The 17059-nt window shown below is 42.2% G+C and overlaps 1 protein-coding gene across 6 annotated transcripts in view; it reads right to left on the bottom strand.

Moving 5' to 3' along the window:
• Positions 1 to 8356: 8356 nt before the first annotated feature.
• Positions 8357 to 17059, bottom strand: part of MLLT3 (MLLT3 super elongation complex subunit) — a 282997-nt gene continuing 274294 nt past the window's right edge. For 5 of the 6 annotated variants that reach the window (XM_079927815.1, XM_079927812.1, XM_079927813.1 and 2 more), the window contains one exon: positions 10938 to 16658. In XM_079927815.1, coding sequence (XP_079783941.1) covers positions 16527 to 16658 — 132 coding nt within the window. In that variant the 3' untranslated portion in view covers positions 10938 to 16526. Of the gene's footprint in view, positions 8874 to 10937; positions 16659 to 17059 lie in introns of those variants that run through there. The other variant, XR_013829223.1, reaches the window with a different exon arrangement.

The following is a 17059-nucleotide window of genomic DNA, read 5'->3' as shown; positions in this document are numbered from 1 at the left end:
CTGGGCTCCGTTCTTTCTGTGTATTCATTTTGTATTTCCAGTTACAGCCTAATCCATTAAGAAGCACTTATTCTCAGCAAGCCTCGTGAGCAAGCTCTAATTTGCCACTTCTCAGTACAAACTCATTTTTACATTCTGGCTCAGTTATTGACATGAGATTAGGCAGAGCAGCTCCCAACCTTCAGCACTGCCCTTTCTGCCTCTCCCTGCATCAGGCTCAGCTTGGCTTTCTCCCGCTTCTATGCCATCGGAACCAGCCTTAGCTTTGCCGAGCATCTGTGGGGCTTAGCAGATGGGGTGGCAGTTAATAAATCCAGTCCATACAAAGCCACTAGCAAAAATGCACACAGGTCAACCTGCCCCTTCTCTGAGCGTGCTCCAAAGGCATCCTTAAACATAGCTATCATTATGAGCCATTAAACTCTGAACAGCCAAGCCTCCTTTACCATTTATGTTCCCTCTTACCCCCGTAAGAGGGTAAACCCTACTGATATGGAGTGAACTTAGTTTTTTAGGATCCATGGCTATACATCTGGAAGACACAGAACTCTGCAAATATGCTTCCAATGGCTTAATCTTTGGGATCAGGACCCCTCTTCCCCGAAACTAGCATTTATTCTGTTTTTGCTATGTTCTAGGCATTGTGTTGATCTTCTTGCATTCTCTCTTTTAATCCACCCCCAAACTTCCGAGTCATCCTTAAAACAGCAGTCAGATGATGATGCTCCTCTGCACAGAACCCTCCAAAGGCCTCCTGTCTCACTCAGAAGAAAAGCCAAGTCCTTGCTACAAGCCATGGGGAGACCCCTGTGATCTCTCTGACCAGTCGTGTTTCCTGCGTAGCTGCCTTTCAGCTTCTCCCCTCCAGCTGTGCTGTTCTCTCTGCTGCTCCTCCCATGTGGGATGCTCCCTCCCTTTCCTGGGAGTCACATCACTTGTCCTTTTTGCTCTCCCTTGTCCCTACACAAACGTCACCTTCTCTGTGGGAGCTTCCCTTGTCCTCCCGGTATACATAGAGCCTCACCCCCACCCTACCTTCTACACTCTGCTGACCTTCTCTCCATTCCAACCCTACCCCAACCTGTTACACATTTGTTTACTGTCTCGTCCAACTAGAATGAAGCTGCAGGAGGGGAGGACTTTGTTTTGTTCCCTTCTGAACCCCACAGTCTAGAACGGCGTTCTTAATGAAACATCCCTGAATAAATAAATGAAGGAAGGTATTCTTCTTACCTCCATTTTACAGTTGAGAAAGAGGTGTAGGGTGACGGGTTAACCTGTCTAAGGTCATAAAGCCGATATATGACAGAGCTGCACAAATAGTACTAAGGGCTTATCAAACTCCCTCCCCAAGCACAAAATGCCTTTGCGAGAAATATTTTTGCCAGGCTCTTTCAGCTGGGGGTGATTTTGACCAAAAGAGGAAGCAGATGTGGAAGATGACGACCAATAAATCAGTGGGAAGCCAGGTCTAGCACCTGCCACGCAGCCTCACATTTCCTCCAAACTCACTTAACTCAGGGGTTCTCCTCTCCTCACTCTTGACATGAACCAAATTAAATCCTTCCTTAAATATATACCATAGAGCACTAAAGTGGAGATCACACAAATTTTTCAACAGTTTGAGGAACAATTTGTTGTTCTTGTTCCTTGTAGATATTTTGAAGCTATTTACCAGATGACACTTCTGTAGAGAGGGAAAGCTTATATAAAATGAGGCAACTTCACAATATGCTAGAGTCTATAAGCTCCTATAGGGCTGATACCATGCTTTCTTCTCCCTGATTATCTCACTGAGATTGACCCATCGCAGGCGTTCAATAGTTTAGTAAACAAATGAATGTCACTGGAAAAGAAATTTCAGTTTTTCCTAGGAACAGATTGGATACTGGTCATCTTGTCCGGGCCAGCCAATTCCATCCACCTCTATGAAAAGGGTGGTAATCATCTGAGAAATTTGATTAGGGGTCGAGGAGTTAATCACATTTGAGGAAAGTCATAATCCCAATAGAAAGTTTGAAAAACCAAATACATATAACTAGTAGAATGGAATCTCCTCAATGACAAGAGAGAAACCCTTGTCAGAATCTGTCAAACCCGGAGCAGAATCTGTCACGTTAGTCCTGCACAGGGATACACAGGGATGGGATGGGAGCTCCAAAAGCCAAGCTGGGAGGTGGACTGCTTTCCAACCACTAAAAACATCCCAGAAGGAAAGACAAATGGCCGTGATTTACCAACCAGAAAGTTGAGTTGGTGAAGCATAAACAGGCTGTCTATGGAAATCCAAGCTGATACTTTCTAATATATATATATATATATATTTTTTTTCCTTCCTCTGCTCTCTTCATGCAGGCTTCAGAGCTCTGCCACATTTCCCTTCAGGGGAGGAGGATGGAGCCTAGCTAAGGAGCAAAAATTCCTTCCCTGCTTCCTTGAGTCTCTCCAAGGGTCTGGGATATCAGGAATTGCCTCCAAGTCCACAGCACTTTCAGGTCAAGAAACAACATTGCTCCTTATCCACTACCAAGCTCCAGCTGAGAGGGAAGCTCATCCCCCCCAAATGAGGGATTACCCAGCTGGCAGGTCCAGATTCCTTTTACTGACATGGCAACAGAAGTAACCTCTCCTTAAGTGTCAGCTGGACCTAGTGACTTGCTTCTCATGAATAGAATATAGAAAAAGGTGATGGATCACTTCCATGATTAGGTTATAAAAACTATGACTTCCATCTTGCCAGCAGACTCTCTGCTTGCTGGCCTTAATAAAGCAAGCCGTCAGCTGGAGCAGCTCACACGGCAAGAAAGTGAGGGTGTCCTCCAGCCAACAGCCAGCAAGGAACTGAGGCCCTCAGTCCAACAGCCTGTGAGGAGTTGAGTCCTGCCAACAACCACTAAATGAACTTGGAAGCACATCATACCAAACTTGAGCCTTGAGATGACTGTGGCCTAGCCAGCAGCTTGTCTGCAACTCTGTGAGAGGCCCTGAGCCAGAGGACCCAGCTAGGTTAGGCCTAGATTCCACAGAAACTGTGAGATAAAAAAAATATGTGGTGTTCTAAGCTGCTAAATGTTGGGGTAATTTGTTACACAGCAACAGATAACTAATACAAGGGTAATGAAAATGTTGTGAGATGCGTGTAGCAGAGGTTCATGCTGAAAGTGCCACGAGAGCACAGAAGTTTGGGGTCGCAGGACACTTACAGCGTACACCCTGTGGAGGGGAGGAGTATGGGACCCCACCTAACAAAGCAAAGCCGTCCATGCTTCTCCCACCCACCACAGTTGCCCATGTCTCCAGTGAATGAAGCCCAAGTTTGTTAGTCTGGCAACAAGGACTGCCATCATCTGGCCTCTACCTACTTTTCCAGTTTTATCTCCTGCTTTCCCCCTACCTGTAGCCTATCTTTGAGTCAAATCAAACTAGATGTAGTTGCCCCCAGTACTTTCCCCTTTGTCCATACTGTTCCCTCTTCCTAGAATGCCTTCCTGTACAGGCTGTTACATGCCTCCTGGGTGCTCTGTGGAACTCCACGCAAACCCCTATACCTGGCCCTGCAGTGACTCCCTCATGCCATACATTGCCCTGCCTGCAAACTTTGATTTTCTTGCCTAGCACCCCCTCTAGCTCTAAGACCTGTAACTGAGCTGCTTCTTCAACTTAGTATCCTCAGAGCTAGCTCACAGCCTGGAATATCACTTCAGTCAGCAGCTGATGAAAGAATAACCATCGGGTGGACCTGCTAGGAAGATGAACAGTTATTTATTGGTTTAATTATAATTTCTATCACACTATTGAAATAACAGGCAGCTCATAAGAAGACCTGCATTCAGGAAAGTCAGGAGCACACAAAATCAAAGCCACATAGGAGGATAAAAAAGAAAAGCCTCCAAAGCTGATGGTATATTTGTCACAATGGAGGATGACATGTCACTCTAAGTTTGCCCTGAGACAAGCAAGCTTTTCCAAGAATTATTAATTTGCCTACCCCTTGAGCTTTGGTGCCTGTTGAGAGAACTCCATTAAGAGAAGAGAATGGCTTTTGCAAGACTTACCACAATTATTCAAGTTTCCATCCTATGTACCAGTTCTATTCACCAATAACCAAATCAACCAAGAGAAAGGGGAGGGGATAAAAAATCAATATCTAATTTTAATGCCCTTCAAGAAATCCGCCTTCCTTCTCATTTGCTACCAACTGCAATGGACAGGCTGACCCAGAGTTAGGAATCAACACAGGAACCACTCAAGGAATGAAACCAACACCTTCCTCATAAGGGGATGTTCAGGCAAGAAGGTAGCGATTACACTTTCTTAGAGCAAATATATTTCCTATGAGGTGTAGCCATCAGGTAAAGATATTTGATGAACCTTTTAAATACCTTAAAATCAGTGGCATCTTAGCTTTCCATTTTGAAGAAAGAGAAAAATTGATGACTTAGTTTGTCAAAAATTTGCTTCCATACAAATAAGCTTATTGTCCTGAAGGATTTCAATGCAAGATCAATCATGACCAATAATGACCCTTGCAGAAAAGGCTTTGAATCCTATGAAAGTAGGATGACTTGAAAAAATAAATACTATTCCTGCTCAGTCAACTTACTGGGAATCACCATCGTCACTGGTCCACAGAAAACATCCAAAACCTAAGCTGAAATCTCTGTTCCTTTAGGTCATAAATCAGTGCTACAGTCAAGTCTGTGGAGACTCTGCAGGGCAAATGGCTTTGAGTTTGTATAAGTTGGTGAGGTGTGAGGACACCATCGGTGGGCTGGGGACTTGACTGTGTACATGGGCTGGAAAACCACCTGTGAGGAAGACTTGGATGATTCTGTACAAAAATTCTTGGGCCTGAACATCCAAACTGGAGATCATCTTGAGGCTAACAAAGCTACAAAGGAGAAGGCTACATACATAATCTCAGGGAAACAATTTTTCGACCTTGGTTACTGAGTAAAGACATGAGGAAATAGCTCATTTACTGAAAGGCAAAACTAAAACAGTAAGAATAAACAGTAATCTTCTTATGCTAGAATTGGTAACAAATTGGATCATGTCAAAGAAACTAAAAATTTATACTTGGTGCGGGTTAGTGGAATCAGGACAGACTCAAGGTTTCAGTGCCAACATGTTGTCTCCACCAGAGAAAATTCAGTTGGTGCATTCTTAAGTACTTCTGGTTTATTCTTATCCAGATGGATTTGCATCTGATTTGCCTCTTTCCCATGCACTGTGCTTTAGAACAGGGGTCCCCAACCTCTGGGATCTAATGCCTGATGATCTGAGGTGGAGCTGATGTAATAATAATAGAAATAAAGTGCACAATAAATATAACGTGCTTGAATTATCCCGAAACCATCACCCCACCCCCGGTCTGTGGAAGAACTGCCTTCCACGAAACCGGTCCCTGGTGCCAAAAACGTTGGGGACCACTGCTTTAGAACATCCCTCCCTCTTTCTTACTGTGAACCTATCAGATGACCTAACAGGGAACTACACATCACTTTCCAGGCAGCCATCAACACACAGAAACTCTGAGAATCACTTGAGCACAGTAGGCCGTGCTACTTGTGCAATGCCCCATCCTTGGTACGCCACCAACCCCAGCCCAGGAGTATCGGCCACACGGGCAAATCAGCCAAATGTAGGGACTGAGAGTGGATTTGTGGGCTAAATTCTAAGTCACTGGAAGTAAAGGCACAACTTTAAGTCCTTTGTCTCAGGATCCTAATTAGCTCTACACTGTTTCCTACAATTCCCTGGTAAGAATCGCCTAGAGAACTTGTTACACCTAACTCTAACCCCCAGAGTCTGGATCAGGAAGGCGAGGATAGAGATGGACTCCAGAAATCTGTATCCCTAATAAGTCCCTGACTAGCATCAGGGACCCCTGGGAAACAGAATCCTGATAGCTGAAGGTACCAGAAGATTGTTGCTAGGTCCCCAAACCTGGCTGCACCTTAGGAACTTTAACGATCGGGATTTGTGGCCCCTGTTCTAGGCTGCCTGAATCAAAATCTCTAGCAGTGGGAACCAGGACTTCAATTTTTACACTCCTACCCTGGCTGCACATTAGAATCATCTAGGGACCACTTGAAATTACCGATACCCAAGGCTTTGTGCAAAAACATTGAATCAGAGCCTCTGAAAAGGGAATAGCTTGTAAAACTCCCTGGGTGATGCTGGTAAAACCAGACCACAGCTCAGCCTGTGGGAACCACAGAGGTAGATGGTGTAGGATGATGCTGACGTCATCGGGTTTTCATCTTTATTCGACAAACCAGAGCAACAAGGAGCAACTACACACTGACCTGGTGGCAGACGCTGCGAGGCTGGTTCCTTTGTCCTGTCAGTGCCCCAGACTGCTCTCTGTGCATTGCTTTAAGTTGAACTACTTATTCAGGGCTTGTGAAAACTCAGAGCAGATTAAGGAGTTTGCCATCAGCAATGGGAATAAGAAGGCTGGGAGCCCAGAAAGGCTGTTCAGTCTGTCTGCCAGTTAGGGATTTCCATATTGCTTCCAACAAGTCCTAACCACCTGATGGTTCGCTCAGGAGTAAAGAGTCTCTATCCCAGCAAAGTGGAAAGGAAACTCTGTGGCCACCGCAGCTACATTTTCACAAGCTCCTCAGAAGAGTGCTTGGCACACGGTAGGTACTCAATAAATACCTGTTGAATGACTGAATTTCCATCACCACAGCTAAAACATTAAATAACCTTTCAATATGGTTCACTGTAGATTTTTCTCCCATTTCTGAAAAAAAAAATCACTACTACAGTCATCATCACAAAGTATGATATCATGAACAACTGGAACTAGCAGCAAAATTTCTTTAATTTTTAATGTGGGGTGGACAAATTCTACTTAGATATCTAAGTAGAAGTTTATCCGCTTAAACTTCCAGAAGGATGGGGATTTCAACACTGGCATCTCCCCACTGTGGTGGGCGCAGTACTAGCCCCCCAAAGATCCTAATTCCTAAAACCTGTGAATATATTACTTTAAATGGTAAAGGAGGCAGGTACGATTATGATTAGTAAAGAAACTTGCGATGGAGAATTTATCCTGGATTCTCTGGGTGGTCCAAAGGTAATTACAAGAGTTCATAAAAGATGGAAGACGGAGGCAGAAGGTGGAAGTCAGGGAAATATTTTAAAAAGCTATACTGTTGACGCTGAAGATGGAAAAAGGGACCCGGAGCCAAGGAATGCAGGCAGCCTCTAGAAGCTGGAAAAGGCAAGGACATTGATTCTCCCCTGGAGCCTCTGGAAGGAATGCAGCCCTGCGGACACTCTGATTTTAGCCTAGTGAAACACATTTCAGACTTCTGACCTTCAGAACTGTAAGATAAGAAGTTTGTGTTGTTTTAAGCCGCTAAATCTGTGGTAATATCTTACAGCAGCAATAGAACATTACCACATCACATAATGTTTAAGGGAAAAAAGAATACAGGGGAAAATAGTGACTAAGGTGGCGTTTCTTTGCATTTCAACATAGCAAAGGGCTATATTGGGGTCCTCTACAAAGTGATGTGGCTGACCACATCCCATCAAAACTGTGGTATGGCTTTTAAGAGTGCAATGCTGAAATAAGAGTAACGGAGATGTTCACTATAAATCAAATCACAGGACTATACAATAACAGTGGCCATTTCCACCTGGTATACATGTCTGCTTTTAAAAACAAAAGGACTGATATCATTCTAAGGTGTATATGGTAACTGAGCAGAATGTCTCTCTAACCAAGGTCACAACCTGGGCTTATTCCAGGTGAAATGGCCAATATTATTGAGAGGATGGTCTCCCACCCAAACACCCTTCACCAAAATGGTAAGCCACAGTTGCCTAAAGATGGCAACGATGATAAAACCATACAATAGCCCCCCTTCAGAAGATGTTATAAAGTCATGTTTGAAAGGGCACGCTGTCTCCCTGTCCTTCTAAGACCCGAGACTCATTCATGGCATGGCTGTATAAGACTGGGAAGTTTGTAGCCATACAAGGGGACAAAGCAAATGGGCTCCTAAAGGGGTTGAACCTCTGACCTCAGCTTCACAACATTATCTCTATAGCAACCAAGCTCATCAAGGGGAAATGTGTTCAATCCAGTTTTATGTGACCTAGCTCTGAGGCCAGAAAGAAACCTGAAAATTGTGACGTATTACCTCTGCCTCCTTTTCCTTTCCATAGGCTGAAAACAGCTACAAAGGCAGCAGACAGTTATGTAGCTGATAATTATCCTGCAAGAACCTGTATGTGAGGATGGTCAATGGCCATGGCTGTTTGAGTAGTGGGCACATCACAACACGTGGACAACTAGGATAAAGATACTTGAGGATGAATTTGTTATTCCCATCTCACAGATGAGAAAACCAAGGGGCAGGAAAGGTTAGGGCTTTAGGGCTAGGAGTGGCAGCTCTGGGATTCAAAACCAAGCCTTTCTGATTCCAATGTCTGTGATTTTTGTCATCATAATACACTACCTTTAAAACAGTAGCAGAATAAGAGAAGTTTGGAGAAAGAGGCATCAGAGAATGACTATGTAGCAACCCCCTTGCAAGCCAAGAGGTTTATTTACAGCCATTCATTCATTCAACACTTTTGGAGTATTTGTTCTATCTATACTAGCAATTATACCCGTGCAACTTGGAACCACTAAAACATCAAAGGATACCAGGTAGCAGGACCTAGAGGCAGAGTAGAGAGCACCAAAATTCCAGAACATGGTCCAACAGTGAGAGAACCTGCCAACTGAGCAGCTCCAGCAATGAGTGGGGAGAGGTTGTCGACTCCCAGGAAGCAGCAGCAGCAGGCAGAGTGACTCAGCAGGTGGCAATGAAGAGGTAGTATCTTGAGCAAAGGCGTCAGATATCCTGTTTGGAAAAACACCACAACCTCAGCATGCAATAGGCTCTGAGAACAGGGCCAGGGACCCAATATGTTGTATGTTGCATATATTGTAGAAAGGACTGATCGTCTACTGGCCTATTCATCTATTCAAATGATAGGCTAACACAGGGGAAGCGGTGGGGGAGTGAGGGATGGCTTCAACCACCATGGCTCTTCAGCAACATTGGAAATGGCTTTTACACCCTGGATCCTAAGAATCTGCCCCTACCACCATGGGGATGCTCTTCTGTTACCATAAAGAGCCCAACCACCCTTTATCATGTACATGCCTAAGTGATAGAAACAGAAATCTGAGGGTAAATCTTCAGTTCTGCCACGTCCCAAAGTGCGTTCCTTGGAAATAGGATGACCTACCACATACCCTGGTTTGTCAAAGACAGCCCCAGTTACTCACGTTGTCCTGGGATAATTACTAATAGTGTCCAATTTCCTTCTCAAAAATGTTCCAGTTTGAGCCATGGTCACCTAACCCAGAAAATCATTTCTGGGGATATTAACAGCTGTGCTGTCCTTCTGTGAACCTGTAGCATGCCAACTTATGTTGTAAACCTTGAAGAATGAAATATCGTATAAAAATTATGTTGATGAAGGAACTTCAAAGCAAAACATCTATTATTGTCTTGTGTTAACTACTGTTGTGTTACATACAATTTGAGAAATACTGTGTTCAAGTAAACAAGTTTGGTGGTTGTTGGCAGAATATATGGCTGCCCAGAAATTTAACAGAGTAGCGCGTCATGAATTTCCAAGAGGGTCAAATCGTGGGCAGTTTTTCTAAACTTACTTAAACACAAAACCTTTTTTCATAAAATGTCAAAAGAGGTCCATGTTTTACAGAATACTCCCACATTTTCACTCAACAAATATGGGTGCCTAGTCTGTCCTGGAATTGTTCTAGGTCCTGGAGTCAGCAGTATAACAAGACAAAGCCCTTGTGCTCATCAGGCTTACATTCTAGTGGGGGAGAAAGGCAATAAACCTGTAAACAAATAAATATTATAATGTGGAAAGCAATGATCTATCCCCCCAAGTGATGGATATTCAAAATAAAGACCACAACAGTCACCAATTCTGAGGAATATTCATGAAGCAATCTGTCTTCAGATATGAGTTGGCAATGATCCATGTCTGTCAAAAGCCATGAATCGATGGGCACCTTGTTTTCTGAGTAGAAGTTTCCCTTAACAAGTCTCCCCTTTGAACTGAGTGTACTTCATTTGTCATTAATATATATGTGCCTCTGGGGGAGTCCATCTGCCTTTGGCTTTTGTTTGTGGACTGGATTCATCATATGTGCCTTTAATACTCTTTCCTGTCCTATCTAGACTGAGGTGCTATTTAAAATAGCATCACTTTCTTTCCAAAGACACGTGTATAGTTGCCTAGCACCCAGAGAATAAATTAGAACAAACGGAGAGTTATCACATTCTATGCCATACTTCCCACCCCCTAGGGGTGGGACGAGGAACTCGGAGGTGCTTAAAAAAAAAAAAACATGCACACACACACACACACACACACACACACACAAACCTCCTACCCTTTGATTCTGTGCAGAACAGAGACTCATATTGAAATGAATAAGCCAAGTTAAAACTTTCCCTCCTGGAACAAAGCAAAAGGAAAGCCTCTTTATGTTGCAGGGGCTATAGATGCCACGGGCTGAGCCTGTCCCAAAGCTTCCCTCCACTGCTCAAAAACTAAGCCATCTTGCTGCATTTAGCACTTCTCACCAGACCACCCACCCAGACGCGGATACACAAACCACATGTGTGAGGAATGCTGTTCGGCTAGGAAATCAGTATCAGTATTTCAACCTTATTACTTGCACAGACGGCCCTTTTAGTGCGACTCATTTGTTTTATCTTTTCAATAGCTTTGATTATTTTCTTTTAATGGCCTGGATTTATCCTTTTCTACCCTTTTGAAACTTCAGAGCCCTGCAGTGGAGGCCCGCATGTGCTGGAAGACATGATTACGAGGGAAAAGGAGCAAATTGCTTTGCCTTTACTCACCACTATCTCCCCAGTCCCTGTGGCCACCTATTCCGTGCTGACGGCCCAGCGCCCTGCGTTATCATCAACGTGGACTCAAGGAGCCTTCCCATTCAGGTGGTAGATTATTTTTGTTGTTATTTGGGCCCAGTTATAATTACTGGAGTGTTTTTCCGTTTGTGCCACGTACATCTCTCCCTACCGCGTGGGAACCACATTGGTCACCCTTCTCTAATTAAGGGGAAATTAAGACCAAGAGGCCGAGCCGACAGCCCAGGGCAAGTTAACAACCTCTGGAAAAGACTGGAAATGGCCCTAAAGGGAAGGGGCCACATAAACAGGAAGGTGTGGATACTATTAGCAGGCAGAGAAGGCAGAAGCCTTGAAATGTGCTCAGGCTTCTCTATTTGGGTGGTATTCCAGGCAAGGAGACCCATAAAATACCCGTAGCTACTCCACTAGTCAGCTCATTAGTTTTGGACACTATATCCCCAAATTCCCAAGCAGAGAGGTCTTGGCGTCAGGCCTCAGTTGAGCTGCCATCTCTCTCCAGGACTCCTTGCGTACCCAAGTGGGACCATAATTCTGAGAGATGGTGAAACAAATGTACTGGGGGGAACTGGGGCTCAGTGCTCTTCCCGTGTGAGAGCACTTGGAGACGACAACCTGAGTTGTCTTCAGCAGGCCCAGGATGCCCACCCTGACTTTCTCCATGCTGCAGAAAATTCCAGGCCATTATTTTAAAATAAACAAATGAATATCTATGCTGAAACAAGGGAAGAGATTAGTCCAATTCAAGTCTGGTCATTCAAAAGCTTAACTGTCAGCCAAGCCCATCTGGGACTGGTGTTTCCACACCTAAAATCAGTTGCTAGTTGATAAGATACCAGGCAGTCCACTATCATCCCCTCATGGCTTGTTGCCTGAAGATAAGGTGAGTTTCTCAAATCTAATGTCTCCTTACTCTTAAAGAGCATTACATAGAGCATTACATCCAATTCCTTGGTTCCTTGCCAAACTGAAAGTATTCTATTCTCTTTGTTGAAGTAGTTTTTCTCCTTCCTGTCCAAGCAAGGTAGCATTTCTTGTCACTAGAGTAAACGCAAGGCCTTTGTTTAGTTTATGAACAAAACCTCTGGGAGAAATAGGGGGAAAAAGAAAAAAAACACCATGCACAAGTAACCTGGTTTATTCCAAGAATGTACCCTACCATTTCTTGTCCAGTCTCTGCAGAGCTTAAAGAATGTACTGGTTTTAGGACACAGAAAGTGGTGCTAGACCCTAGGGACTCACAGATGAATGGGGCACGAACTGTGCTCTCAGCTGGTTCTGATCTCGCCATTCTTTCTTCCTTAAGACCAGCGTCACTTCTTGAGAAAGGCTGGGGGCTCATCTTTCCTGTATGCAAAGGGAAACCAAACTTCGGTCGAATGACTCTTTACAACGTACAGTCTTACTGAATTCTTAAGAAAACGGAGCCACAACACATTCGATATGAATTTAAGTGAAACACCTATTTCTGTCCATCTGTACTTACATTTCAACATGGGTTTTAGAGATGGGAAATACATCTGATGAATGCCTTGTAGTTCACATAATAGCATCTACACACACATACACAGTGTATCTTTCAACATAACTACACATACACACTCCATTAAAAAAAAGATACTGACAGATTTATAAAACGTACTGGCCTTGCACTGTTAATCTCAAGAATACAATTTACTTAATTTATTTTTGCACTGCATGGTAGCTCTGGCCACCGTTAAGGATCTGTCAGCATTTCCATCATAACTCTATTTTCAGAATACTGGAGTACAAGCGCCAAAATACATATTTACAGTTTACAGACAGAGGTGGCTTTGTCTTCCTTTGACTTCTTCAATGCATCTTTACAAGGGATATTTGGGGACGGCAGTGCCTACGTGATAAAAAGGCATCATATAAAACAAAAGAGGTCAGAAGATGTAGACTTCCAGCCCGACTAGACTAAATCATGGGCATCGACTCCTCAGCATTCGTGTCAGCTGTAGTAGTCATTATACTCATAGCTTTAGAGCAACAGTCCAAAGCAAGATGATAAGATGTGTGTACATACGGAGCACAAAGCATTAGTACACAAAAATGCCAAGGGTGGAAAGTAACGAGCATGCAGCAAACTAGTCCAGAGCTGGTCACCTCCACAGTGAGAAAAAGGAACACACATCACCCAACACCAGCACTGACCACTTCCAACACTGAACATCCAACTCTGTCACCTGGGGAGAGTTAAAACATTTACGAATAAAGTCTCTCTTAAACAATATGTCAACTTGTTAACATGTGCGGGGCTTGAAACAGTATGTGGGATGTTATGCCCGCCTAAACTGTCTATTTTAAAGAGTAGCTAGGTCTGTAAAAGTTATCAGGAGCAACATTTTTGGTGGAAGAAAGTTTTTAGTGCAAGAGAACCAACTTTATTGGCTCTTTCTACAAAATGTGGGTAATTATTCAGAGTAGAGAGATTTGCTTCGCAATTTTAAAATGTTTAGGACACTCTCCTAGGACTTTTTTCCTCTACAGTTTTTGTTTCCTGATCTTAAGTTTTTATGTTCTCCCCAACTTTGACACAATATGCAAGCATATATAGACATCTCTATTTGTCTGCATAGAGAGAGAGAGGTGGATTATGGTGAAGAAACAAAACAGCTGCAAGCATTTCTGCTGCTAACACGTCTGCTATATGCTAAGATAGAAGCACCCCCTCTCATACATACCCTGCTGCGAAACCAGGGGCAAAAGGTAATTGATAAGGGGGAAAAAGTTCTGTACATGTTTCCTTCCCCTCAAATTACTGGGGGAAAATTTAAAGAACGTTTATCATACTCTGGCTGGCTTAAACCATAGTCACACTCACCCAATTAATTTTATTTAGACCAAAAAATTAAACCCTGCCATTTTCCCTTTGTGCTTAAAAAAACCAAAGCCACCGTTAGAATACACGCATGCCAAAAATCTTTTAACAGGTTTCAAAGGTGAGTGTATATAAATGTGGCAGAACTGAGTGGGTTAAGTATAACTATTTGAATTTAATGGAAAGGGGATTTATTATTTCTGCATTTAAAAATTAGATGAGAGCAAGAGTTCAACTTCTAAAAACTCAACAGCATGACTCTTATTCTATTGGAATTTCATGGAAAATTCATGTTGCTGTCTCTATGAATAACAGAAGGGCAAGTTTTCCTGAATTTCATTAATTTACAGATGATATTCTGAAGACATTTACTTTATTACCTAAATTTTAGGTCTAAAGTTTATCACCGTAATAGCTTCCCTTCTTGCTATCCTTTTTGTCTGGTTACTTATGTTAACCAGTTTCTTGGTTAGTAACCTGGGGAACAAAAAAATCTTTACATTGCCAAATCATGGTTTTGGCCACACAATTTAGATACAAAAATAAAAATGGCCCAAACTACATATATACATTTCTAGTTAAGCTATATAGATATTTTAGTTAAACCACATACATTTCTGGCTTAATTAGAATATGTGGATTAGCATTTAGAAATTTTTAAATGTTGCAAAAAATTCCATATAAGCATTGCCCACCCCTTTCACCTGTAAAGTTAAAAAAGGAAACAAAACACAACTAAAACCACTCAATTCATCAGTCACCTGATGTCCAAAATGACTCAGAAAGTTTCTCTGTAATTAAACATTGAGAAGTCGACTACAAAACAAATGCTTCAAGGTCGGTCATGCCAATCATCAAGAGTCATAACGTTATTGAAAAAGTACACTTGTCCTCAATGGGATGCTTCTGAAAAGTAATTTACAAGGAGCATGGCTGTATTATAATTTTTTTAAAGGAAAAGATAGTGTCTCTGGATAGAAAGAAACAATGTAAAAAAAAAAAATCCCCTTGTTGAAATGCAGAAATAACTCCATTATCAATCTGCATTTACATTCCTGCCCAAAAGAATGGGTCTGGAAAGACCATTTTCTGTACAGACACTAGTTAATCTCTGTATGAAAAGACAGCATCTGGCATGGGAATAAACAAGGGAGATACTGGTCCATGAGCACACATAGAGACTTTCTTAAGGCTGATCCAGTGAACGAACCTTTGGATCCAGAAGTATTTCTTCGTTTCTTTTCTTTTCGGTTGAATTCCTAGCAAAAACTTGGAAGATGAACTGTTCTCATTTTGCATTCTCCACTTATGGAGAGAATAGAATAATGACACCAAAAGTACTTTGGTTTGGTTTTTTTTTTTTTTCTTTTAAAAATAATTTGCTTTCTTTTGCATGCCACAGGACAGATTTCTAGTTTCAAAACAGGGTACATCAAGAACAAAAATATCCCCCCCTCCCCAACCATCTTTATATTCACCAATACAAGAAATCCTTCTGGAAACATAAGCAAGTGACTAAACAGGTATCGAACCACTGAATCTACAAGTTAATACATAATCTGTTATGGCAGAATAACCAAGAATTTTCCCCCAAAGAAAGATTTTAATTTTTCAAATATAAAAGAGTCTAAGAGGATCATATGTGAACAAACAAAAATCTCTTCTTCCAGGTTTTATGGTAAAGATGGGTAACACACTGGCAGCCGAAGAAAGCTGAAACTCTTACTAATAAATAGAACCAAATTAAGAATTTCTACAACATTTCTTTAGAAAACAGAACCAGAATTCCTCTTTTAAAAATTATGATCCTGTGGAATGCATTCACTTCCATATTTACCTAATACCGTAACAGTAAAACAGACACAAGGATGTTGATGACATCTCAACAATGCTGGATGCAGGACGTTTACAGGTACACGTTCGTTTAAAAGTCCTACAGGTTTATTGACTAAGGCTAGACAGCAATTCGTATGATCCTATTTGGTGCGTTTTCTAACCATGGTCCAAGATCATTATATGGATACAGCCAAGGACTGGGCCCCAACTTTCAGGAAAAAGACCACAAAGAAGAAAATCAGGGTGGCTATTTGGTCCCCCCAGTTGATCATTTGTGTCCTGGGACTGGAAAAACAAGGTGGAAAATACAGACTGCAACGAGTTAAGGGACTTGGAAAAAGTTGGTGGAGAGTGGCACGGTATACGAGTAAGGTCACTGGGCTTGGGATGGCAAGGGCGCTGCATTGAAAGAGCATCCACGGGACCGAGTACTTAGAATGTCTTGTGGTGTCATTCCCTCAACGACTCTAGAATATCTGTATGCGATAATAAATAGATCAGTTATGTAATAAGGCAGTGTGTTGAATATGCATTCGTCCTGTGGAATGAACCACCACAGAGAGATACATGATACCATACACATTCTTTAAGTTTTCTCGTGTTGTATTTGATCTGTTTGTTTTCAAGGCTATCCAGGCTAACTCTTCCCGGGGATTTCCTTGGAGAGAAGAGTGGTCCGCTGAGGCTGGTTTGCTTAACCTCTCCTTTATCAAGAGATGATGACTGGCTTTAAAGAAAAATAAAGCTGAAGGTTGTTTGCTTTTTATTTTTTCCCTTTTGGTTGCATCATTCTGAGTGTTTCCATATAAACAAACAAGAAAAAAAATCACAACCAAAAAAAAAACAAAAAAAAAACCCCAGAGTTTTTGATGCATCCAGTTGTTATAGCCTCAGGATGTTCCAGATGTTTCCAGGTAACTCTGTAGTTTACGGACTGTGGTTTTGTCCAGCGAGCAAAGGTCAAAATCAAATGTTGTGTTTGTGATATGAAAGTGTCCAGTTTCTTCTATAAGGTTCACAATCTAGAGGAGTAAATAAGAGAAAGTTTAGGCAATAAGCAATAGACATCAAAAGGCAAAGAGAGAGAGATGGAGGGAGTCAAATATGGAACCAAGTGATTAATAGTCTCATTTACAGCAGGAAGGTCCTATACTGGTAATAGCACCAAACTACTTCTTAGCCAATTTGGTAGGTCAAAGGAATATTAACCCTTTGAATTTCTCAATGAGAGCAAACTACCTGTTCTCATTCATAGTCTTTAAACTGATTCCTACTTCCAAGTCATCAACAGACCCTTTTACTATAGGGGTGGGAGTGAGAATGGGTAGCTAGTGGGAGATAGAATTTCAAGACCCCTTTTCAAAATTAGTTACTGACTCAATGGACAGTGGCTGTACTTAATAGATGAAAGGAAACTCCAGCC

This window comes from Stenella coeruleoalba (genome assembly GCF_951394435.1).
Source record: "Stenella coeruleoalba genome assembly, chromosome: 7".
In the NCBI taxonomy this organism is placed as follows: Eukaryota; Metazoa; Chordata; class Mammalia; order Artiodactyla; family Delphinidae; genus Stenella; species Stenella coeruleoalba.
Note: the sequence above shows the minus strand (reverse complement) of the source record. Positions and strands in the feature narration are given on the sequence as shown.